This window comes from Numenius arquata, chromosome 12, assembly GCF_964106895.1.
Source record: "Numenius arquata chromosome 12, bNumArq3.hap1.1, whole genome shotgun sequence".
In the NCBI taxonomy this organism is placed as follows: domain Eukaryota; kingdom Metazoa; phylum Chordata; class Aves; order Charadriiformes; family Scolopacidae; genus Numenius; species Numenius arquata.
This window is the reverse complement of record NC_133587.1, coordinates 10,039,743-10,063,915: the sequence shown is the minus strand read 5'-3', so window position 1 is coordinate 10,063,915 and position 24,173 is coordinate 10,039,743. Positions and strand designations below refer to the sequence as shown.

The 24,173-nt window shown below is 37.8% G+C and overlaps 1 protein-coding gene across 3 annotated transcripts in view; it reads right to left on the bottom strand.

The window, feature by feature from the left end:
• Positions 1-23,715, bottom strand: part of SULF2 (sulfatase 2) — a 68,769-nt gene extending 45,054 nt beyond the window's left edge. For all 3 annotated transcript variants that reach the window (XM_074157199.1, XM_074157202.1, XM_074157200.1), the window contains exons 1-3: positions 23,541-23,715; positions 17,741-17,980; positions 3,027-3,178 (exon numbers count right to left, since the gene is read on the bottom strand). In XM_074157199.1, coding sequence (XP_074013300.1) covers positions 3,027-3,178; positions 17,741-17,980; positions 23,541-23,715 — 567 coding nt within the window. The remainder of the gene's footprint in view (positions 1-3,026; positions 3,179-17,740; positions 17,981-23,540) is intronic.
• Between the last annotated feature and the right edge of the window lie 458 nt (positions 23,716-24,173).

The following is a 24,173-nucleotide window of genomic DNA, read 5'->3' as shown; positions in this document are numbered from 1 at the left end:
AGATGCTGGGCTAATTGGACCAAAAATTTCATTCAATATTATGGACACAGTAACAATCTGATAGAGGTATAGCTTTATCAAATACATTGCTGAGAATTTAGAAAACTTCCTTTGGAATTTATGGACTATCTTTACTTTTTCAAAGAAGTATCATTATCATTCTTCTGATATCTGCTGGAGCTATATGGATTGAAGACAGTATTTTTAATGACAAGCCATGTTCTCTCTTAGGCTGCATCACAGGAAACGCTGCAAATATAAATAACCTTCAAACATGAGTAGGATAGGAAACTGCACCTTTAAAAAACAAAATAATAACTGTCATGTCACAGCTGAATGTGAAAATCAGACATAAAGTATGCCTCTGGTCAAGTGAACAAGTACAAGGTGGGGTACATACTGGATCGCACCTCCTTTGAAGCACAGCTTTCAGTCCCTGGTTCAGACACTTGCTCCCCTTTACCACCGCCAATGTCCTTGGTGTGAGAAGTCAGCTTATCATTCATCAAAGGAAACTTTTTTCATTGACTGTATTTACTATACCCAAGTTATTTCCTGCGTATCCCAGAACAAGGCTGGCAAAGTCTCCGTTTATAATTTTTCACTTTTGTCCCAACATGAGGCCTGTATGTTATGAAACTGCCATGATTATGACTGTTATTGATATGATACTTTCACTCACGAAAGCAGGAGTAAACAGGCATAATTCCATCAAAGTCAACTGAGGGGCCTCCATTCCTGAGCGTACACAGGGGAAGGGAGAAGGTACAATAACCCAGACCAAAGCAAAACTGACTTCTGAACATCCTTTCAATACCCGAGACCGTACTCACGGCTGAGAGAGAATACAGAGAGCCTGCAAAAACGCACTGGCATTTATCTAAAATGTGCCTGTTCTTTAAGCTGGTTGGTCACTTTCTTAAGGGAGTAACTCATTTTTGATTTGGCCATTACAAGAGCATAGTTTCCAAACTTCATTTTGAAGATGAAGGTTTTCACCTGGTCAGAGTGACAATCATGCAAATTCAATGTTGCAAACCCAGTGTTTACCAGACCAAAAGACCATATAGAAACATTTCCCTGAACTGATTTGTTTTTTTTTTTTTTTTTAAAATCTCCAGATTGTAGAGGTTGTAGTAGACTGTGCGAATGCATACAAAACTAAAAATTCATCCAAAAAAGTTGACAGAAACTGAGAAGGAAAAATTGAAGTAGAATATATCCTGTTACAAAATCTGAAAGAATTTGCAAAGATTTGATTTTCTGAAGGTAAGTGTTTAGCAGTTGCTTTGGAGGACAGAATCAGAAATGTTGGTTTCTAGTTTTCCACTGACACATAATCAACATTAACTATGTCAAGTAGATAGGGGTAAAAATTAATCTGATTATATTGTTAATTGCTGGAAAATTAAGTTTCCAGCAACAAAAATGGCAGGAAAGAAAGAGAAGCAATCTTGTATTTCAGCTTCTGTTTGTTCATTTGAACTCCAGTGTTAATATCAACAAGTGCTGTTGCTCTGCACACCATCATCTGTTTATTACCATAGCTGTGTATTATGCAAGAATATGAAGATTATAAAAACATTTATATTTTCATCAGACTTTTTGTATTTACTACCAAACTCGGTAAGAAAAACTAAACCAAATGAAAACCTAAACATTTTCAAGTATTGCATACACAGAAGAGAGCTGAGAATACTGGAACATAAAGTTCCCTGTTGGCTCCTCGGTACAATCGGGAACAGTCCCCTATGAAATCACTGACATTATTCTACATAAGATGTATTTCCATCATAACATTTTTGGTACATGGCTGTAAAGATTAGCTCTCATTCTTCATAGATCAGAAGGGAAATAAAAGACAAATAATGCTGTACATCAGTTGCCCCTTCCCCTTAGCAGCTGGTGACAGAAAAGAAAACCCTAGAAGCCTATTAAGTTTTATCTTTCAACACAAAGTACATTTAATTAAAAATGGCAAATAGGGGAGGGGAAGGGGGAAATCACACAGACATTAACCTTTCAAAGGAAAAGCTGACTGTGAACTCACTGCTAATGAGACACAAATATGGAAGCAGGATTTGTGCTCAATGAGAGAAAGAAAACCAAATCCCTGTTAAGCAAATACACGTCACAAATTAGTATCGCTCCAGACTGAGTCAACTTCGTGAATTATACACTACTTAAAAGTACAGCAGTTTATGAATAAATTTATTTATCTTCATACTTCAGGGACAATTCAGGCCATTTTAAGAATTCACAAAAGCTGGTTCCTTTGGAAAGGTAACACTTTTGGCTGAAATAAACATAATCCTGACTGCAAACAGGTAACGGCTTGAGCTGTAACATGTGCTAGACGAGGAAGAAAAATGCTCCTGCATTTGACAATGATTACCAAGCATTTTAGTAAGTTTGGCCAAGGTATAACATCCTTGCAAAGATATTAGGAAACATACGCGCCTGTAACAATACACAGAGATATAAATTTAATAGTTAAATTCTCCACTCATTCAGAACGATCATAAGATATACCAAGATATTATGAATTCTCCATCATATTATGGCTGTGAAACAAGTTCCTTAAACTAACATAAAAAGATAGGTCTAGCTGGAGGGAACTGGATTCTTATCTCATTTACGCTTGTGTAACTCCACTGGAGTCAGTTCTATAGCAGGGGAATAGATGACAATCAGCCTTGGCACACAATAATTGAAGTACAAAGCATAAAAATTGTTATCACGCAACATTTAAATCCATTTTCACGTCTTCAGCTCATAAGATATAACACAGTCTCAGGACATTTTGTTTGCTTCCATTGCTGCTAATAATGTTTTCAGTAACATGACCCTCCCGGAACGGAAGATAAGGAAAACTCCAAACGCGCCTATTGGGTTTTAGCTAATGTTACATGTAGCAGCTCTCAAGTACGAAAAGAATTCTTTAGCTAGACTGAAACCATAAAGTGCAGTTTTCTTGCAGTCATGTCCAAACGTTAAAAAAATAGAAATGAATCAATAGGACATACCCTGGAGTAGTCATATCCATGCTTCTCCTTCACTCCATTTCTACAGAGTGTGTAGTTGTAAAATCGAGAGTTTTTAAGTAATCCAACCCATTCTTTCCAACCAGGAGGCACGTAGGAGCCGTTGTATTCATTAAGGTACTTTCCAAAGAAAGCTAGGGGTAGAGAAAGCAGAAGCATAGTAAGAAGGCATAACAGAAACTCCTCAAAGACACCATATTTAACCATATTCATTCCTTTCTGCCTCTTCTGAGAGGAGCTTGGTTTTCTTCATTCCAATACATTTAAGATAACAGGTAAGTTCTAAGTTTGCCTGTGTTTCTTTATTTCAGAGCTCCATAATGCAGGTCTTTTGATTTACAACCTGACTGTGTATGCAAGAAACTGGACCACAATTACCACTATATTTTCTTTAATGCCTGATACATTCAGACAAACAAAATAAAGAATGCTTAAAATAGTGCCAGTTGCCACATTATCTCATCCTACTCTGAATCACCCAATTTAGCTACATTTTTCATTTTGGTTACACCCATTTAAGCCATCTCCACCTAAGGAACTGGCAGAAGCAGTGAAGTCACTAATAGGAAGTTGGCTTGGGAGAAATTATGACAAATGAGGACCATAAATATGATGAGATTTTAAACTTGCTGCATAGAAGAAATGAAGCAGCAGCCTGTTTGGCAGAAGTAGTACAGAATGAGCAAAGGATTCTTACAGAACACAGGGCAGGTCTTTGAGCCATGCTCCCAGAAGAGCTATGTACACACTAGCCTTGCTCTGTAAGCCACAAGTGCACAGACACAAATTATTTTCCAGAAAATGGTTAAGGAAAATGAAAAGCATTAGATTTCTATGAGAAGAACACAAATTCTCTAAAGGACGTGATGTACCCACTGATGCTTTCACAGTATTCCAATAAAAAAAATAAATAATTTAAAGGAACATATTTTCCAGTATTGGTTTATATGTTATATCTTCACTATGCAAGTACAGAATAAACTATGCTGGAAGACTCCATTCATCTAGCTAGTGTTTTTAAAGCTTAAAGGCAAAATTCTGCTTTTAGGTCTGCAGACTGCACCATGATTCAGCATCTGACTTCTTGGGATTAGAGCTCAGATCTCAATTTTTGACTGGTCTGGCAGTACAAGTTAGCACTCCCACAGTGACTAGCACAAACACCTTTACACTTGTTCCATTTGTCTTACAAATATTTTTAATCCAGAGGCAGCATCTCACACTGGGCATTGTGAATGTCTGTGCTTCTGTAAAGACAACAGAATATCTAAGATTCTGTTCTTAGATTTAGATTAAACCTCAACTCATAATCTATGGGATTTGAGCACACAATTCACAGTTCTCAGGTTCTTAAAGATTTTTTTTAAGTTTGCAGCCTATAGTATCTGATACTGCACCGTCTTGTACTTATACAAGTGCAAGGAGCAATACTGTGGATAGAGCAGAACAGATTTGCAGCCAGTGTAAAAAGGGCCAGCCTCACTGAAGTCAATGGATTTACATCTATTTGTAGTAGGCTGAATATCCATATATCCATCCAAAAGATAAGACACAGTGAGAAACTGCAATTCAAAACAGTATGCGAGAGCTCCATATCATTACCTGATAGGGGGTTTTTTTTCCCTAAAAAAATGGGAAACATTATATTAGCAACAAAATAATATCGCAGAATTGAATTAAATAAATTTACAGGAAGTAAGTCAATTGTGTGCTGAATGCCCATAAGATCCAACTCAAAGTGCTCAGGTAGAATGCAAAAGCATATTTTGAATATTTTGCTGGCAAAATATATTTTGCCAGCAGGAGCAGGGAAGTCATCGTGCCTCTGTACTTGGCCCTGGTGAGGCCTCACCTCGAGTACTGTGTTCAGTTTTGGGCCCCTCACTACAGGAAAGACATTGAAGTGCTGGAGCGTGTCCAGAGGAGAGCCACCAAGCTGGTGAGGGGTCTGGAGAACAAGTCCTATGAGGAGAGGCTGAGGGAACTGGGCATGTTTAGTTTGGAGAAGAGGAGGCTGAGGGGAGACCTCATTGCCCTCTACAACTACCTGAAAGGAAACTGTAGAGAGGCGGGGGTTGGCCTCTTCTCCCAAGGGAATAACGACAGGACCAGAGGAAATGGTATGAAGCTGCGGCAAGGGAGGTTTAGATTAGATATTAGGAAGAATTACTTTACTGAGAGAGTGGTCAGGCACTGGAACAGCCTGCCCAGGGAGGTGGTGGAGTCACCATCCCTGGAGGTATTTAAGAAACGTGTAGACGTGGCTCTTCAGGGCATGCTCTAGTGCCCGGGATTGTTGGTTTGTGGTGGGGTGTTGTGTGTGGGGTTTGGTTGATGGATGCTGCTTTTTTTTTTTTTTTTTTTTTTTTTTTGGGGGGGGTGTTGTTGTTTGTTTGGTTTTGTGTTGTGTTTTTTTGTTTGTGTGTTTTTTTTTTTTTTTTTTTTTTTTATGTGGTTGGACTCGATGATCTCAAAGGTCCCTTCCAACCACTAAGATTCTGTGATTCTGTGATTCTGTGAATCATCAACAAATTTCAATGTATTCAATTGACGTGTATGGTGACGTGAATGTTTAACATCTTTCAAAGCATTCGAAAGAGATGAAAGTGCTGACAAAATTAAGATCTACGTCACGGAAGATGAGGAAGGCATGTCTATTGGGACACAATTAATGAAATCCTTAAAATTACACTGTGCTTTCAAAATACTTTGCAAAAGCAGGTAAGGTGCTATGCTGTTTTACAGATGAGCTGCTTACAAAAGGGTTCAGTGAGTGATAAGCACACTGAAGAAAAGAATTTGTTTCGCTGGCCTAAACTACCTCATGACGTCTTCTTTAACCAAGCAAAGTAAACTGGCAGCAATGAACAAAGCAAATCTACTCCACTGTAGATGAAAACCATCACATTACTCAGGGACTGCATTTATACCGTATATACACTTTTGCAAATGATTTTGCTTTATGATCAGCTTCTAATTTTTAAAGAATAAAAGGCAATTCACAGCGGTTGTGCCCAATAAAACAATAATGAGACACATTTTTTCTTGTCCTAGTAACAAAGAACACAGGGACTGAAACACTGGCCAGTGTCTACAGTAGCAGGTATGCGCAGGGCAGTCCAAAGCCTTTCGTCCCCCATTCAACATACTCTATCCAAACAGATATATTTGGCATTTCTGCTCACGGGAACCAATCCGCTCCTAAACCCTTTGGCTGAGCCAGCTGAAGAACTCAGGAAAGGGGCATTCTGTAAAGAATTACTTCATTGTTATTCTGCAGAGGCATTAAAGGAAAGTCTGGCGGAAGTTCCTTCCAGCACCTTTTGCATACCCCCCATTGTATATTCAGGATGTCTTTATAATCTTTCATGGATGTCAAAGTGCTTTAAATAATTTTCTCTGCTGTTTCCAATCTTCCATTTCTCATCTTTTTCTTTTCCCTCTCCTCAGCTGTTTAAAGGTTTGTTATTCAAAAATTTTTAAACGTCACTCCTCTGCAGTACAAAATGTTGGGTCACAATAAAGCTCTCTTGATGCTGGTGAAAGATTTTGATTTCGGATTGCAAAGATTCTCTCTAACACAATTTTTCCTGTCATCAGATCGGTTCACCACCAGAGACAGCTGCTCACTAGAGTACACATGCCTTTGCTACATCCAATTTCAAACCACTCCAAGATTTCATTAATAAACATTCAGGGAGGCTGCTGTTTGATATGCTCAGCCATGTTCCTATATCCAGTCTATGTAACGATCATTAAAAAACATCCAAGTGGCTGTTTTTAATAAATGCATTAAGAATGGTATTTTCCTTTCCTTTAAATACTATAAAACGTAGTTTCTCCTAAGACTACAGAAAACAGGATATGCAAGAACTGAGTCCTTTGTACACTGTTACCACTTCCGCGGGGGTTCATAACCTTCTAAAGTTCTTTTCTCAGAGTCTCACCCTTCAGTGATAAGCACCTGGAAATTTCTTTGGTATAGAGTGGAATTTTTACAAGAGGTTTTGTGTTTTTTAAACTCTTCCTGTGAGAAAAAAAAAAAAAATTGTACACAAAAGAATTTTCCCTGGGCTATCAATTAATACGAAGGTCACTGAATGTAACACAACCACAGATACACCAAGGCCACAGCTCATTGCTTAAAAAGCAGCTCCAGCATATTGTCAAATGTAGTGTAATAGCACAATTAAATGAATGGACATCAAGGCATCATCTATCACCACCGGAAATGTTCAAGCTAGTTCTCTCATCTAGCTGATCATCTTACCAAACTCTACAAGTTTGTTGGGTTCCACCCCCGTTTTTTTTTAAAATACTAATTCTTTCCCTAATACCTACCTAGAAATACTGAAGGCAACTAAAATGCATCTAACAAAGGATATTCGCAAAACTTTGCATTAAATTGAAAACTAAGATAATTCAAGGTGCATCAACAAAATGATGCAGGGGATCATTCACCCCTTTTTATTCCATACGGAACATTGGGAGTTGGATATAAAAGACCTTTTTTAGTTCTCAAACTAGAAACAGGAATGCAGTGGAAGTCAACTGAGATTCCTCAGTGTAAAATTGCCAGTGGATCAGATTTAGACACAGAATTTCAGTCTTTCATTCTTTTCATTCAGTTTCCTTGATCGGGTAGCTCTGATTCTGACCATAGTTAGACCCAGTTCTGTTAACTACTGGCCAAGATCACTTATCCATTCCACTAAAAGCCTGTTTAACAAATGATCATAGCATTTATGCTCATTTTAAATAAAGTAAGAAGATGAAATCAAGAAAGGAGTGCATGAGAGGAGTACTGGCAATAATTTCCTGACAGTGATAAGTTCCATTCTGTTGGGAAGCAGTGAAAGATAAAGCTCTTGCCACGTGTAAAGCCAAGTCAGGCTACACACTAGAAAAAACATACTCCGTGGAGCAACGTTAGCCTGGCTTCAGGGGGACCTAATAACCTTTTCACCAGTGAGGAGATTATTGAGAAAACAAAGCCAGACTCTTCACGGTGGTGCATGGTGGGAGGACAAAAAAGAACCAGTATAGATCAAATTAAGTGAGGTTCAGCCTGGATGGTAAGAAAAGCTTTTTCACAAAGAGAAGAGTCAAAGAGTAAAACAGGTTGCTCAGAAAGACTGTGCAATTCCAGTCCTGGGTGTTTTGCAAGACTAGACCGGACAAAGCCCTCAGCAACATGGCCTAGAGCAGGCTTTAAGCAGGTGGTGGAAAAGAGACCAGCTGAGGTCCCTTCCAACCTGAATTAGCCAGTGAACCTGTGATGGACTAAGGGATTTATGAGGCCCATCTTCAGTTGAACATACACGATTCCAGGATTTTAGAATTTAGAAATAATGACTAGAATATATAAATATTCATGCTCTCATAATAAATACTGAAGCTGAGAAAAAGTAGAATTCAGCTTTTTGTTACTCCTGGACAGTAAGCTCAGTATTTATACCACACAGCCCTCCTCCTGGAGTCTTCTCTTCATATCCTTCATACTACTTAGCTATATCCACCTCTTAGCACCCCATTAAATTGTACTTACCACCATGACTGTGAAGTTAAACTCATGTTTTAAGCTATTAGCCCTCTACATTTAAACACGAATGTTGTACATTAAGTACATTAAAGACATATTTAAAGCACTGTTTTTCTGTCATATTTCAACAGGCAACTTTCCAGGTATTAACTTAGGTTTTGAGTTGCAAGTCTTAATTACTCACAGGGATTTGTTTACCCCTCTAACATCTTTTACTTCTGTATCTGCTACTACTTTTCCCCAGCTCAAAGTTGAACAATTAGTGACATGTGAGCAATCTCTCAGTTTTGGACTGAGGCCGGGGGGGAGGGAGGGGGGACAGGACGACACACATTTCTGATCTTATTTCTGTTGTTTATCTAGTAAAAATTACTTTCAGTACTTTTTGTCCTGTAAGAGACAATCAGAGGAAAGCAGATGAGAAAGCACTCTCAGCATGGCTAAGTACACATGTAACAAGTAGTAAGCCCAAAGGTCGAGTCAGCTTTGCATTCACATCATGGCCAAATATACTCTTAAACTGACAATGTACAATGGAATAAACCAAGTGAAATTAATGGATTTACAGCAGAAGTATGGGGAGTTCTGAGATAAAATTCTGTCATTCAGTATTACATTTGGTTCCATGGGAAAGATTTTTGAAAAGACATCAGTTCTCATTAGGTATCAAAATAACTGACCGGATTTTCCAGAAATCAGTAACTCTTAAGTGCTGAAGTCACCTGAATGAAACAGTCCCAGTTGGCACCTTTAGTGAAAACAGGAAATATGACACTACTGCAAAGATTAGGAGATAAGGCCTTAGTATTCATATCTCAGTGACTGCAGTAAATCTAATGAGTTGCACAAAATATACAGTGAGCTCCCAAACATTAGAGTATTTTTAAGGAGCAAGAGGAGCTTAAAGACCACATTTTGTTCTCAGATCCCTTTAGTTCCATCAGTTTCAGGACGCTAAGGAAGACTGGGCTCCGAGTACCTTTTTTGCTATTTCTTTTCTTTTGTACATCTGCAGCAGTCCTTCAAATGATGAATTCCTTCACGTACTTAATCAGTTAGACTAAGGACAGGTCTATACACACACACACTTTATTTTAGTCTATTGCACATGGTAGCCCAGTTTTTCTCTAACCTACAATACAGTGATAGTACAAGATTTTCTTAAAGACCACATGCTCCATCCACCATCACAGGGACATAAAAAGAGTAGTACTTAAAGGCAAGAGCCTTTACATGCACAGCTCCTCTCCGTAATTGGAATAAAAATTATCGCTACAATTCATGAAACATAACAGTTGTAAAACTCGTGTTGTACAGTGACTGGTAACCAGTGCAGTAAGAATAGCCTCCAGGCTTTCTTATTACGCCAGGCGACTAGTCTGATATCTAGCAGGACAAAGGCAACGCACAGTAATCTTTATGACACCTTTGTTCCTCTTCCTGAATTTGCATTGCACATTTCTCAGTTGTGGCCAAGGATCAGTGCCAAGGTCTATTTAATGAATCAGGGGAATTGGCTGAAGGGGAGCAGACGAAGCCAAATAAAACAAAAGGGCTCAAACCAAATATTTTGAAATGGTCAACAAGGAATAAAAAGAAGAATGCTGAAGGTGAGCCAAGTCTTGCTTGTCTTTCTCAGGTGAGCAAATTCCCATTGGAATTGGGGCCAAACCCCGCTTTCACCAATGTCTGTGGCAGAGATTACAAAAGTTTAAACAGAACTAGAAATGCAAGGCATAAATATCTTTCTGAACATCCCTCTGACGCTCTCTGAAAGTTGAAGGCAAAAAAATCTAGAAATGGCAATCTTCATATCATCAAACTTTACTACAATTAAGGACAAGACAACTTCATGTATTGCAACAGCATAATTTCCTATTCGGGCAGCACAAGAGAAGGCAGGAGCGCTGCCTGGCTACAGCAGAGCTCGCTATGGCTTGGCGGCCTGCTCATATTCCTTGGTGGCCAGTTCTGACCATTCAGATTTTCCACAAAACCTTTCCCAACATCAAAACCACCACGACAACGAGACGTTTTATTAAAAATTTACCATGGATATCACTCCTCTCTTTTATGCATCATGGTCACAGAAGAGTCTTAACCTTTAGGTTTATCCTGCTCTCATCACATGCAACATTTCCTCCTCCGCACATAAAAATCAGAAACCTCCCCAGCAGTGGATTGTCAGACCTTTTTTAATAATAAACAATCTAAGCAAAAGCTTATCTAGCTTAACGCCAAATCTTTACTAAAATAGCAAAGTCTGCACCATGCTATTTGGGCCAACTCCAAAAGAATTTCATTTAGAGCCATTTTGTCCATAGGATTTGAAGAAAACACAACTGCCAACTTTCAGGGAGCTGCTGAGATATGCTGTGCAAGAAGAAATATTTGCTGTACTTTAACAAACTGTTTTTTTCCACCTAGCAATAAACTTGGAAGAACACTACTAAAAGCATTAGTTCATAAATAAAACCAATAAAGTCTTACTGAATCCAACTGGGAGAAAAGTCCAACCCTGGTTCAATATAACCACAGAATTCCTTTCAACAAGACATTCACTGAAAGAGAAGAAATCCAGATTCTACAGCAGTTTATTGTCTGTACATTTACCTTTTACTTTTGACCAAAAAATATATTTGACACTTTTGTTTTTCATAAATAACCAGTCACCTCTTACAATCCGAAAATGCAATCATCTCAAAACCACACATAGTCCTCCCATGCATAACATATACACAAGGATGGGAAGTGCTATTATCTCTAGCTCGACAGACGAGACAGAGGTGTCAGGGCAGTACTCATGCCACTAAAACATACAAAATGACATGAGGATGTTCGGATTCAAAGAAATTGGAATTAGAATCTATCTGCAAAGTTTTTAATGTAGGCACTGGTAAGTCTTTGAAATCAGCACTGCTCTCCCATGCACTTTATTAGAGCTGGCACACAGATTATTGTTTTATCTCTGAACTTCCATATCACTAAGCTTTTCCAGTGCCCACTAGATTGAGCATTGCTACTGCACAGGGCGAGTATGTGACCATGCGGGCCACACGGAACACTCACACTTTTGGGCATACAGGAAAGACAGCTTAGGAGAACTGTGTTCAATAAATTACATTACTAAATTAATTTGATGATTTTGAAAGACTTCTGCAAAAAAACAGCATTCCAGAAAAGCAAAGAAAAAAGAATGGAAGATACCACGAGGACTTCACTTGCTAGCTGGACAAAACAAAAGACTTTAAATTGGAGTGAGAAAGAGGGAATCTATTTCTCATTTTTGGCTGATGAGCTATCTAATATTGAACACAAACGGCACCGGAAGATTCAAAACTTAATAAGCCAATAGATTCTTTTACTTTCTAAGTACTGCCATCCTTGAAGATCTAAACTAACAAAGATCTTAAAAATATTTTCACAATGTGCAAATATCCTGTTTAACTTTAGCTGTTTTGAATGCTATGAATTGATAATCCTATTTCTGAAGAAATATCAAGATACAAATTACTTCTTGCTTGTAATGATAAATCAGTATAACAAAGCCATTACACTTTAGATGCTAGAACTGGCATCCTATCAGAAGGGTGCATTATAGTAGGGGGAAAGAAGGAGATGAGGTGTTTCTTATAACCTACAACATTTTATGTTGAAAATAGATAGATTTAGGGGAAGAAATAAGAGAGAGGGTTAAGAAGGAAACAAAATATGACTGGAAATAAGGGAGCCACAGACATTGGCTTATTTCTGTATTGTGGATTCCTTCCTCTCAGACTCCTGGGAAGGTCTGATTGGATTGCAGGCTACTCACAGGATTTTACTCAGTGAGTTATTCACAGAAGTGTATATAGTGCTTATAGTGCTCTCTCCAGGATAGTTAAAATGTGCATTAAACAAAATAAAGCTACATGTAGAAGACAGGTGATGAAACAGTAGCTGCGCAGGTAATTTTTACTTTTAAAACCTCTGCAAAATCCTCAGGAGACCACAGCGCTACTAAATGTGTTCTCGTTTTCAGTTAGCATACATTACAATATGTTTAAAGTGAATTACTGATGCTTAGAACTCAATTCATAGAAACAGAGGGAAAAGATACATACATGTTTGACCTGAAACCAACTTATAGTATAGACGTGAAATTAGAACTGGGAAGGGAAAAAAAGTCTTTAATACACACGAGGAAGGAAATCCAGAACTGTCTTTTGTCTGAAAATTTCATTCTCCAGAGTATTTGCAGGATATTCCAGCTCAATAATTCACTGCCATGGACCAAGCCTGCCAGAGGTAGTCACATGGAGTCAGTGGATGTGGGCTATATATACATCAGGACTCGTCTTCTTACACGCTTTCCAGCACAGATCCTTGGTATCGTTTTGCAATAACAGCCATTATGATATAGCCACTATGCTGAATCTTTCTTTCACACCATTTTCAAGTCTAATGGTCTCAAACCACCTAACACATAATTTGACAGACGTTGCTAAGATAACATTTCTATATAGAGAGCAAAGGATCTAAGGAAACCAATTTACCTTCAAGATAAATAATTCAGAAACCGGATACCCAGTTCTGAAAAGTCACCTAGGTGTCTTGGAGGTGAATATCATAACACTTCAGTTCCTAATTGTGCAAATCACTTCTGAAAATTAAGTCTGACTCAAATCACTTGGTTATTATTTTTTAAAATGGCCTTCAGTTCTTCATCAGCTGCAAAAGCTATCTGTCCTGCATATAGGATGTTCCTCTGACTCGGATAATCTGGTTTTTTTATAGGCACGTAACATGACAGAGAAGTGCAGTGTGGCATAGTGGCCTGGGCACCCGAGTGTGAATCAAAACTTGTATCTCTTCTTAATGCTGCTCCTCACCTGCATGGGACCTCGTAGAAAGTACTTCACTATCCTGTCTCCCCTTTGACTCTTTAGTCACCAACTATCCCCTACCAAGTAATTAAACACAGAGATTGACTTCAGTCAAGTTTTTAAATATTTCTGTAATAAAAAAATAGCAACCAGCAACTACTGTGGGCAGCAAATTCTACAGCAGGAAACTAATAATCTGAGAACTTTTCTCCTGTTGTGTATGTAGATATTAAATTCCGGTCACATATTTTTCCAGTTCATTCCTCCTTTAACAAACATTTACCAATAGCCTTTCCCCTCTTTCTTACAATTTAATGTTAAAATCACTTTAAAATGTCAAAGGCTCAGACAGTGAAGTGGAAAAATAATTATTTGAATGCAGTCAGCCACTGTATCTTCTTAGGCTAATATTAATGGGAGGAAATGGAAGATTGGCACTGAATTTTAATGAATTCATTAGTTAATTATTGTAAAGCCCCGTGAAAGTGCTAAGAATGATTATTACTTTTATTCCCAAGAAATTTTTTATAATGGCAGAGATGGACCTCCCACAGTGACTTTTCTCTAGGTTCAAAATACACGACTGGTGCAAAATGGCATTTATTAATTCTTTGCATAATTCAAGTATGGACCTATCATCAGAGTGAGATACTGACATATCACCATACAAGTGGCAGCTTTTTCCTTTGTTAATAGACTCATTTAACTGAATAGGGTTAGCTGTACCATAGGGTACTGCTCAACAGGAGCAAGGATGGTAAGTTAGCCAAAATGTGTACAGTCTTTGCTGCATACTGAGCCACATTAAGCCCTAACATAAATTAACAGAACTCTCTCAGAAGATTCACTGAAGGAAAAGTATCCTTCTGCTAGGCTGAATTTGGCCCACCATCCCAAATTCTGTTGAATTTAATAAGATAAACATGTCTTTTCATTTCCTGACTGCAGATAAGGCTGACAAAATATTCTGGAGTCAGTCACCAATTTTAAGACCTAATCATTCAGCCAGCCAGGCAAATGGAAGAGAGAAGCTTTTCTCATTAAGTAATGTCTAAGGGAAAGTTTAAATCTGTATTCCAACAAAACATCTTGGTATTTGTTGCTGCAGGACCCGAGCATGCAACAATGCATTGTACATTTTAAAAGCTGTCTCACAGAAGGAGATGTGTACGTTCATGGAAAACAGAACCTTCTCCCTGTAAATGTTTACACAGGAACCTTTGGCAGAGAATTCCCTAACATTCAGAAATGTTTGTCACAGGATCTCTTTGTTTCTTTTCCATTCTAATTATCTCCTGCTCCAAGTTGAAAGTACTAGCGTCCACTGTTTTAAAGTTAGTGATGATTCAGATGTCTCTTACACTAACTTTTCTAAAGATTAATCCATCAATTGACTTGGTTTGTTTACATAAATTATCCTTCTTGCACAATTTCCCACAATCTGTAATAGGGCAATGATGTCAGAAGCTCTTCAAAATTGGACTGATTACTTAATATACTGAGATGTGGAACTTGTCTGCGTGTAGTGGCTGCGTAACGAGAACGGGGCCTTTCAGTCGCTATTCATCACACTGGCTTTTTTTAGATTGTGAGACGGGTCAATGCAGAGGAAGACACACCTGTAACACCTACTGCCTCAGTGGCTTCCAGTGTGGAAGAAAAACCCATCCTTTGCATTGTCATGATATTTATTTTAATTGATCCACATAAAGTGACAGCGATGCACGATGGTCAAAGTCCTGACTGTTAAAGCCAAAGACAGAACCTCCCAGCTCAGCCTCTTCCTCCATCTCTATTCTGCCAACTCCAGTGCCTATCAAAGTTGGTCAAACTTATTAAAGTGCAACAGTTGAAAAATATAAACTGACAACTAAGGCTCAAAGTGAGAAACAATTATAGGAAAGTCGCACCTTTTCCACCTCCTCTCATATTCTTTACTTGCAATTTGTGTAGGAGAAACCTGCACCACACTGCTCCCTCCGGCCCCCACGTCACCGGCACATTGCCCAGAGGTGCCAGCAGCAGCACAAGTCTGTATAGATCCAAACCACAAATGCCACCGCTACAGGGAAAATTCTACAATGCAGAAAGAATGGCCCCCAGCAGAATCATCTTTTGTAACAGAACAAAACACAGGGAGATCACAATGAACAGAGAAGAGGGCAAGGAGATGTGAAACAATGGGCAGAAAAGAAAAACAGAGGGAAGGTTAAGTGGAATAGGAGAGTACAATTTCTTCCTTCGAGTTTAAACAAAAGAAAAAAGAGAAGAGAGAAAAACAGGGGGAAGATCTGGCTTATGAATTAAGAAAAAACCAAACTCCCTTCCAAAATGTGCCCCTTTCTCTCTCCAAGGCTGTGAACTTAAATATAAAAGCAAGCTCCAAAAGGCTTTATTCCTCACGGCTTCTTTCTCTTATCCTTCTTCAAAAAAAAAGGGATCAAGAAGCTAAACTGTGTGATTGCAGGGCAAACCAGTACTACCATGGACCTAAAAATAAATAATTTAAAAAAAAAAACCTACAAATGAACAGCAGTGCTTTCCAGCTCTTCCTTTGTTCACTGCAATCATGCTCAAGGAGAATTCCCCTTTTTGGAGAAGCATAATGTCCGAAACGCTTCCCCTTAGCAGGTCACTTTTGAAACTTGAGAAACTGAATTCTAAAGTACAATTTCCTGCTCTCTCTGAAGTAGGTAAATCCGATCAGATCTTTGCGGGGGGAGTGGGAGAAGAAGGTAAAAAAATACTTCTTACTCCAATACCTTCTTATCCTTCATAGTGGATAAGACGACTTTAACTGGAGATCAGAAATGAACACCAGCCTCCAATAATGGAAATTTCCATTTAAATTTGTATAATAACATATCACATTTAACTATATGAATGTGGATCTCATTTACACCTGAAGATTGCTTTGTACTTGTGAAAGTACTATTTCTGTGGGTTCCAATAAATTTAGTTTGCAAATTGAGAGGTAGACAGAAAATGTGATATAGATTCACTAAGTTCTTTGGTCTAAATTTAAACATTAACTTAATGTAAAAATATAAGACGTATGAATACAAGGACACTTGCAATAGCTGTGCAAGTTAGTAGAAATTGCAGGTGCTTTAAAGTTTAGTCACTAAATATAAAAATTATTACAACAGACAAATATCAGTAAACACAAAACAAATAATCTACGAAGAATAAAACATTAACCTTGGGGTGGTATTCATACGATTGCTGGTATTAGTGGCAGGAACGATAAATGGAGGGAAACAACAACAACCAATTAATAAGGTATGTGCATTTCCCTTGATTTATTTCTTTCCAGATTAATTCAGGTCTTTATTTCAGAAAAAAACAAAAGAAAACAAAACGAGGAAATTACCTATTTGTTTTAAGACGTAGACTTTGCAGCAATGACGCGTAAAACTCACGTGAATAGTTAGAAGGAAAAGAATGTTTTTGTTACAATTATTATTCAAGATTTACACTAGTTCTTGGAAGCCTCAAATACCATAAATTCAAAGCACAAATGTATATTATCAGTAACAACTAAACCACAATACCGTAGTATATATACTATAAATAACACAAATAGAACCAGGTTTATGCCTGTTTCTCATCATGACAAAAGGCATCAGCAAGAAACGTGACAAAATCACTGTAACAGGCAAGGACCTAAATCTCACGTCTGGAGAATGCAGGAAGGAAATAGGTGTGAAACGTGTTACATATTTTCTGAAATCCTTTCTAATGGATCTTTGTTCCTAAGAAGCACTGCACGCAAAGAGTACACGCTTCTCAGGAGCACATTTGATCTTGCCGATTATTCCTCAGTTGTTATTTATCCTAAACATCTTTCTGGGAATGGATTGTCTGGAGAAACCAATCCAGCTGACATCTCTACCCCAAAGGGAGCAGTCCCTTCTCGTGTTTTCTTTTGATATATCCATTTTATGAAAAATTCAAATTACTAATTCCTTTCCATAGCATCTTTCTTGTCTGTTCTATGCACTTCAGGTAATTGCAGGGCATATCCTACATGTGCTATGGCTTTGGTTCAAGCGTGCACATTATTTTATCCTTTCCAGCTTCGGAAAAAAATCTTTGTCTTTTTTTTTTTTTTTTTTTAAACTTCCTCAAGTAAAAGTACAAGGAAGATAAACCTACATGCACAACTGAAGCTCTGACATTCTGCACTGCTTCAGTCCATTGTGAGAACAAATTACAATATTATATACATTATCCTCTGTACTAGTAAGCCTAAGGAAGCTTTCAGATGGAGCCAGCCTTGATCTTACCTGTCCTGTACCCTGTGTTGTTGAGGTACACCGCAAATGTACGTATTTCGTGTTGCGCCTGCCAGGACGGAGAAGAACAGTTCTCGTTGTTAGTGTAAGTGTTGTGGTTGTGGACGTACTTCCCCGTAAGAATAGAGGAGCGAGATGGGCAGCACATAGGTGTTGTCACAAAAGCATTGATGAAATGAGCACCTCCGTGTTCCATGATCCGCCTTGTTTTATTCATCACTTGCATAGAACCTGGAAGAAAAAAGCCATCTCGCAATTATTTTGGTGTTTCAGTCACAAGAGCTAACTAAGAGCTCACGTATTACATCAGAGACCAGAATGAAGCACAGGTAGTAAGGGCACTGCAATGTCACACTGAACCAAAATCTGAAGAGCAAATCCCCTCTAGCAAAGTTCTCCCATTGCTTTAAGAAGGACCAAATACTGAAGTTTTAAGTTAAGTTTTGACTCAAAACTGAATGGTTATTTAATTTTTCTCTCTCTAAGCTCAAGATTTACCACTGTAACTATCTGCACTATCCATGCAGCCTTTTTGGAGCCATTAGTACTGTTCCAGTAGCTGAAGGCAAAAAGCAGCATGAAGTAGGCTGAGACAATGTGGTCTGCGGGTGAAAGTCACTTTGTGCAGCAGTCCTAACCAAAGTTTGCATAATCCTTGAGCTTTATTTAATCCTTGGTTTCAGAAGTTACCTGATGCACTACCTTTTGTGCCAACCTCAGCAAAAGGCTGAGGGTTGTAATCACAGAATCACAACACCACTGAGGTTGAAGGTATTTAGTCCAACCCTCTGCTCAAGCAGGGTCTGCTGAAGTTGCTCTCTACATAAAATGTTCTTTTCCCTAATGTGAGGTATTAGCAGGTGTTGATTTCTGTAATTTTCACTGAACCACAGACAAAGTAAAGCCCTCATAATAATTTCCATAACTAACCCACTGAGTTCTATCTATCTATCTACCTACCTACCTATCCATCCAACCACTTGATTCATTTTGATAATAGCGTTACCTAAAACTCTCTAAATTTTCTTAGGTTTAGTTGTGCAGAATCAGGTTTTTAGATGACTACTTGGGACACATAGCACCATGTAGTTTATAACCGTCATCTAAAAACAAACACACAAGTTTAACTGGCAGGGACTTGGATAAATTAAGGTAATGGGAATAAAAGTCTTGCCGACAATTATTAAAAGCCACACTGCTGCCAAATGGTTGTTCTGTTTCATATTTAAGAGAAGGCTTTGGACATGGACTGGATCTTTACCATAGACATACATCTAGCTAAATCTGGATCCATATCACAGTTCTTCCCACATGCAGAAACACCAAGGATCAGAAGAAAAAAGACATTTAGTTTCCCTCATCCATCAGTGCCTGATAGTTAAAACTGCATCAGAGTGAGTTATACTAGATCCAGGAAGAATTTCCATTTTCCAAAGAACTTGTAAGGCTACCTGTCACCAGCATGACCTTGCAAAGGAGAGCAAACGTTTCCATCACCAACCCTCCCTTCTTGTTATGAGCAGGGAAAGCCAATAGACAACATGGAGATGAAGGTATGTGCTCATGCTGGAGCAGGGCTGGGGCCAACTTACCCAAGGTTGAGTTGGATTAATAGTTCAGCTTTAATCAATGCATCCTGCAACCATCTGGCACAAACTATATGTTGTTTCTGTCAATAATGGGTTTAAGTTTTTTCTAAGCTCTTTAGGCAGAGATTTCATTATGAAATTGCAACAGTAAGTCAGTTTGATACAGGGCACGTTGATATAACCAGGAGTCAAAACCTAGAGGGAAAATGGTCATAAGCCACATAAAATATCTGACTCTCTGGCACCATGAAGGAAGGTTAATTGCTACTGTAGGTCATTTCACCTAAAAATTTCCATGTTATTAGTTCTCTTGAGATCATTTTGTTGGAGTGAGTATTAAAAAAAAATTTAAAATATGTTTGTGCATTTCTCTGGTCAGAGGACATCTCCGTCCCATCACTTTGTGACAAGAACCAGGGCAGGTTACTGCACTCCCCCTTCAGAACTTGCTAAAGTCCACATGTTAAAAAGAAGTTTCTGAAGAAATCAAGACTTTTTGTTTCTATAACTGCGAGATAAGTGTTAGCGCTCAAAGGCACTAACACCACAGCTAACAATTATAGCAGTCAATTATACATTATGCGAGCCTGAAAACTGTGGCCGTTTCCTCTCTGTTGTCTTATGAGCTAGCCCAAGCATAAACAGGCAATCTGAAAGAATGTTTTGTCATCCCAATATTAAAATACAATTTAACAACCCCTTTAAATGACAGAGGCATCTGTGCATAAATAACCGTACATGTTAAGACTCCCCTTGGGGACAGTAACCTCCTTTAATAAAACTGCTGTAATGACAAGGCCCTATATATCAACAGTCTTTAATACAAAAACATATGATCTAATCTGCTTCCCCAGCTTGAGAACTAATACAGAGTGACAGATCAGTGGAAGGTAAAAATCCAGCATACTCTTCTGTACAATCTTAAATAGGCCAGCTTTAAATATTTTAAACAGCATTAAACCAGCCAACCAAAACTTATGTTCTCCAGCTTGTCTCCAATACAAACACAGAATTGTAAGAAAAAGTAGAAACTGATCTTTCTGTGGCAGATTAGTTGTGTGTTAATCAGCAACTGGAACCCCAGCAAATCACCTTTTGAGTTGGAAAACCTTCTGGGGTTTCATTAGTGGATGTACCAAGGATAGTCATGCTTTGAAGTGTCAATATTTAATTCAGAGAGTGTTCTGTTACCTAAAACAACTGATAATAAATAAAAATGATTTAGTCTAAGCTATTTTAAAAAAATAAACCATTGGACTACTGTGAAAATATGAAAGTTTAATCAATTTTATGCATTCAAGCTGCTCACTGAACAAAATGAAGCAAAACTTAGGTTGAAAATCCACTTGAAATTTGTGTAGTATCCATAACTTTGCTTACTGTGTCTTCACAGTCCACTTTAGGGATAAAGCTGATATTTTGACTAATACTAAGGGTGAACATATACTAGTTGTTTATAAAATAATATTGACCTTCTCATTAGAAGTGTTTTGTTGTCAGGGGTCATAATTTACATGAGGTTTTGGGAGCTTCAGCTGTTGAAGAACTTGTATTAAGGCCTAAGTGACTTAGTCTACCGTGAAGCACAATTTTAGAAGTGGTATCCATACCCAGAATGTTAATTAACTGTACCCTAAAGCCTTCTATTTTTATCCTACTTGAAACTCATTAGACACCCTTTTCACATCTTCATTTCCTTTTTTTCCCCCTCATATTTAATTTTAACGAAGCTCTAAGGCCCTAATCTCTATGTATGATAACTAAGAAAAATTATCTTCTATGCCACTTCTGTAGTTTTTCAGAGGAAGATGTAGCAACATACAGACCACCTCTCACTCAGGTTTCTCTAACGTGGCTGAAATATCTTCTAAATAATCAGATCTTTCTCCAACTATGAGATAATGAAATAAGCTGGTTTGTTAAACCACAGCAATATGGTAGGAAAACCTAATTAAACTGGAGATGCTGAGTCCATCACACAGGGGACATCAGCATTATACTAACTTGGACTTAAATGGCTCTAATGGGGAAAAAAAAAGTCTGTTTCCAATTAATTCTTTCTCCTCATCAATATATTCCTCTTTTTTATGTTCTGCTTGTCAGTACAACTTTTTTGATTAGACAGTCAACTGAGTGTGCATGTTTCAGTAGTTCTTGGTGTTCTCATTTGTCTTCTCCCATTTGTATCCATTACAATTTACACTCGTTCTCCTTTGACCTGGATATTCTGCATCCTTTTCATCAGCCCCTCATCAGTTTTTCCCTTTTTCAATACAAGGCTGAGGTTTAGTTTCCCAAGTAAAACTCATGATTAACAGTAGGGCAAATTAAATAAAAAAAAAAAAAAACCAACAAAAAAGCATGTTTCTGAAAGGATGACATTCTCTTTCTGGTAAACTCCACCTGCTACTGGTACATTGTTCAATCTATCTGAAATTAAATAAAGGAAAGGCTGTTAAGAGCACTTGAGATGGTGTTGTCTTCCCTTCTGCCTCAAAAGTAGCCACAAAAACCCCAAAGCTACAACACCCATCAGTTAAGAATATTCTTAGAAACAGATGAAATCTTAGTTACGCACAGCTTTCTCTACACTTTCATAGCTTCCAAGTTTTCCTAAGCTTTTATTTGTAATTCACATCTTGTTTTCATCTTTCTTAAATGCATTAACCACAATCCTCACAAATGGCAATTTTGATTAACTTGGACAGCTCACCAGACAATAGTCAAGAATATAAATTAATTCAAACAAATATCGGGTCTCACAAAGCCATTAGTAGCAAACGATGAATATCAAATCTCAGCTTCATCAAATGGATTTTCCTTAGTTAGATCCTAATTTGTGTGGACACATGCCCATTATGCTTGAAATTGGAAAGCATCAGATTATCAGAGAAGAGAAATATACTGCCCAAAGGACTTAGACAATTGCATCAGAAACAAGCAGGATGGCATAAAATAGAAGATGATAAATTTTTTAGGACCACCTTCTGAGTTTGCAAGATAATGTACTTAGGTTCTTTTGGATATACATTATTGAAACGATCCAAATAACCATTTAAAAAAGAAAAAAAAGTGACAACAGCAACAACTCTTCTGATCCTACTAATTTGAAATACATTCATATTAAGTGGGGTTACTGCCATAGCAGGCTTTCTCCCCACATCTGAGGAGAACGTGACATCCATGCTACCGCAGACATGAAGTAATACTGATAAAAAGGAGGTATTTGTAACAATGCGGCCACATCGCTGTGATTGACTTCTCAGCTAGACGTGTAAGTGTATAAGTAATACAAGCTCAGTAACTTTACTATTGTGTTCTTTTTCTTCTGTGAGGTCTGTTTTCCAATTTTTCCCATCCATTCTAGAAATTTGATGCAGTAACTGTCAAAAAAACCCACCAGACCACACATACACAAGCTCTCATCTTTCAGATGATCCAGGGTTTACACTTACTTAAAAGCATATTTCTAATGTAAAATTATTAATGTAAACTGGTTCGTGTTAATCACTTCTCCTAACTACAGACAACATTTGGTAAATGTAAGTTTGTGCAGGTAACAGAACAAAATCCAAACTCCGTCAGTTAATTCATTATTCCAAATCATTAGGCAAAGCGTGTGTTTAATCTTCATCTTCTTTCTTCAACAATTAACATAGTGTTGAATAACACCGTAGAACCTTTTCGTACTAAGTGATTTTGGTCAGTAATTAACTACACATCTAAACGGACAACACCAAGAATAGTATGACTACGTTAGGCAACATTTCAGTAATTAAAATTAAAATTGTACATGTAATGAATGTCTGCAATTACACAAAAAAATTTGGGTAATTACACAGTGCAATAATCAGTTATGAATTTAAACCTACTGCTTTGGCACGTAGCTTCCCAGGTTATACTTGCAACTGCCAGAAGCATAGTTTAGGGGTGTAGATGAAGACAGATAGGCAGGAATCTTGTATTTCCACAGAAACAGGAAGTTTGATATTTTAAATTGAGATTAACTTTTACTGTCCTTGAATTGCATGCAGACAGAAAGTATTTTCTACATAAAGGCAGGTTTAAACTTTTGCTACTTATTCTTCCTATCATTTTTCACACTGGAAAAAAAGATAATTATTTTGAATGCAAGAATCAAGCTTCAAGGAAAAGCAGTGCCGTACTCGTTAGCTAAAATTCTCTTTATGTTGGGCTCTTACCAAGTTCTACATCCTGATCATCAGTAAGAACAAGGATGATGTTTGGGCGGATGTTTCTACGGTCCCTTTGAAATCTTCCCTTCAGACGCTGATTTAACAGGAAAGCTGAACTTCCATCCAACAGTGATAAAACAGTCATCATGAATAATCCAAGGACAATACTATGCTGTGCCATATTGTGCTGATTTAATGTTCTCTCTGAACAAGGTGGGTTAATGGCTTCTATTTCTTTTTTTGTTTGCAGGTCTCCTGTAAGGGAGAAGGAAACAAATATTTATTTATACCTTGACCCCCCTGCCCCGCCAAGGAACAGCAAGGTTCTCTCCAAAGAAGTAAAAAGCAATATACTTGAAATAATCTAACTCCTAAGAAAAAAAAACACAACCAACAAACAAAACAACAAAGCAACTGAATGTTTTTCTAGTGCTAGCTAGAAGCAGAAACGTGAAAAATTCACAGTTCATAAGGTGTTACCAACGTAGGCAATGAAGTTTCACTCCATGCTCAAATTTGGCAGCAAGTTCAAGGATTTAGCAGGGTATCAAACTCTTACATTTGCTTTGATGCATATAAATCTTCTTCCTTAAGGTTCTGGGGTATTTTGAGACGGCATTTTTGTTTACTGCATCAAAA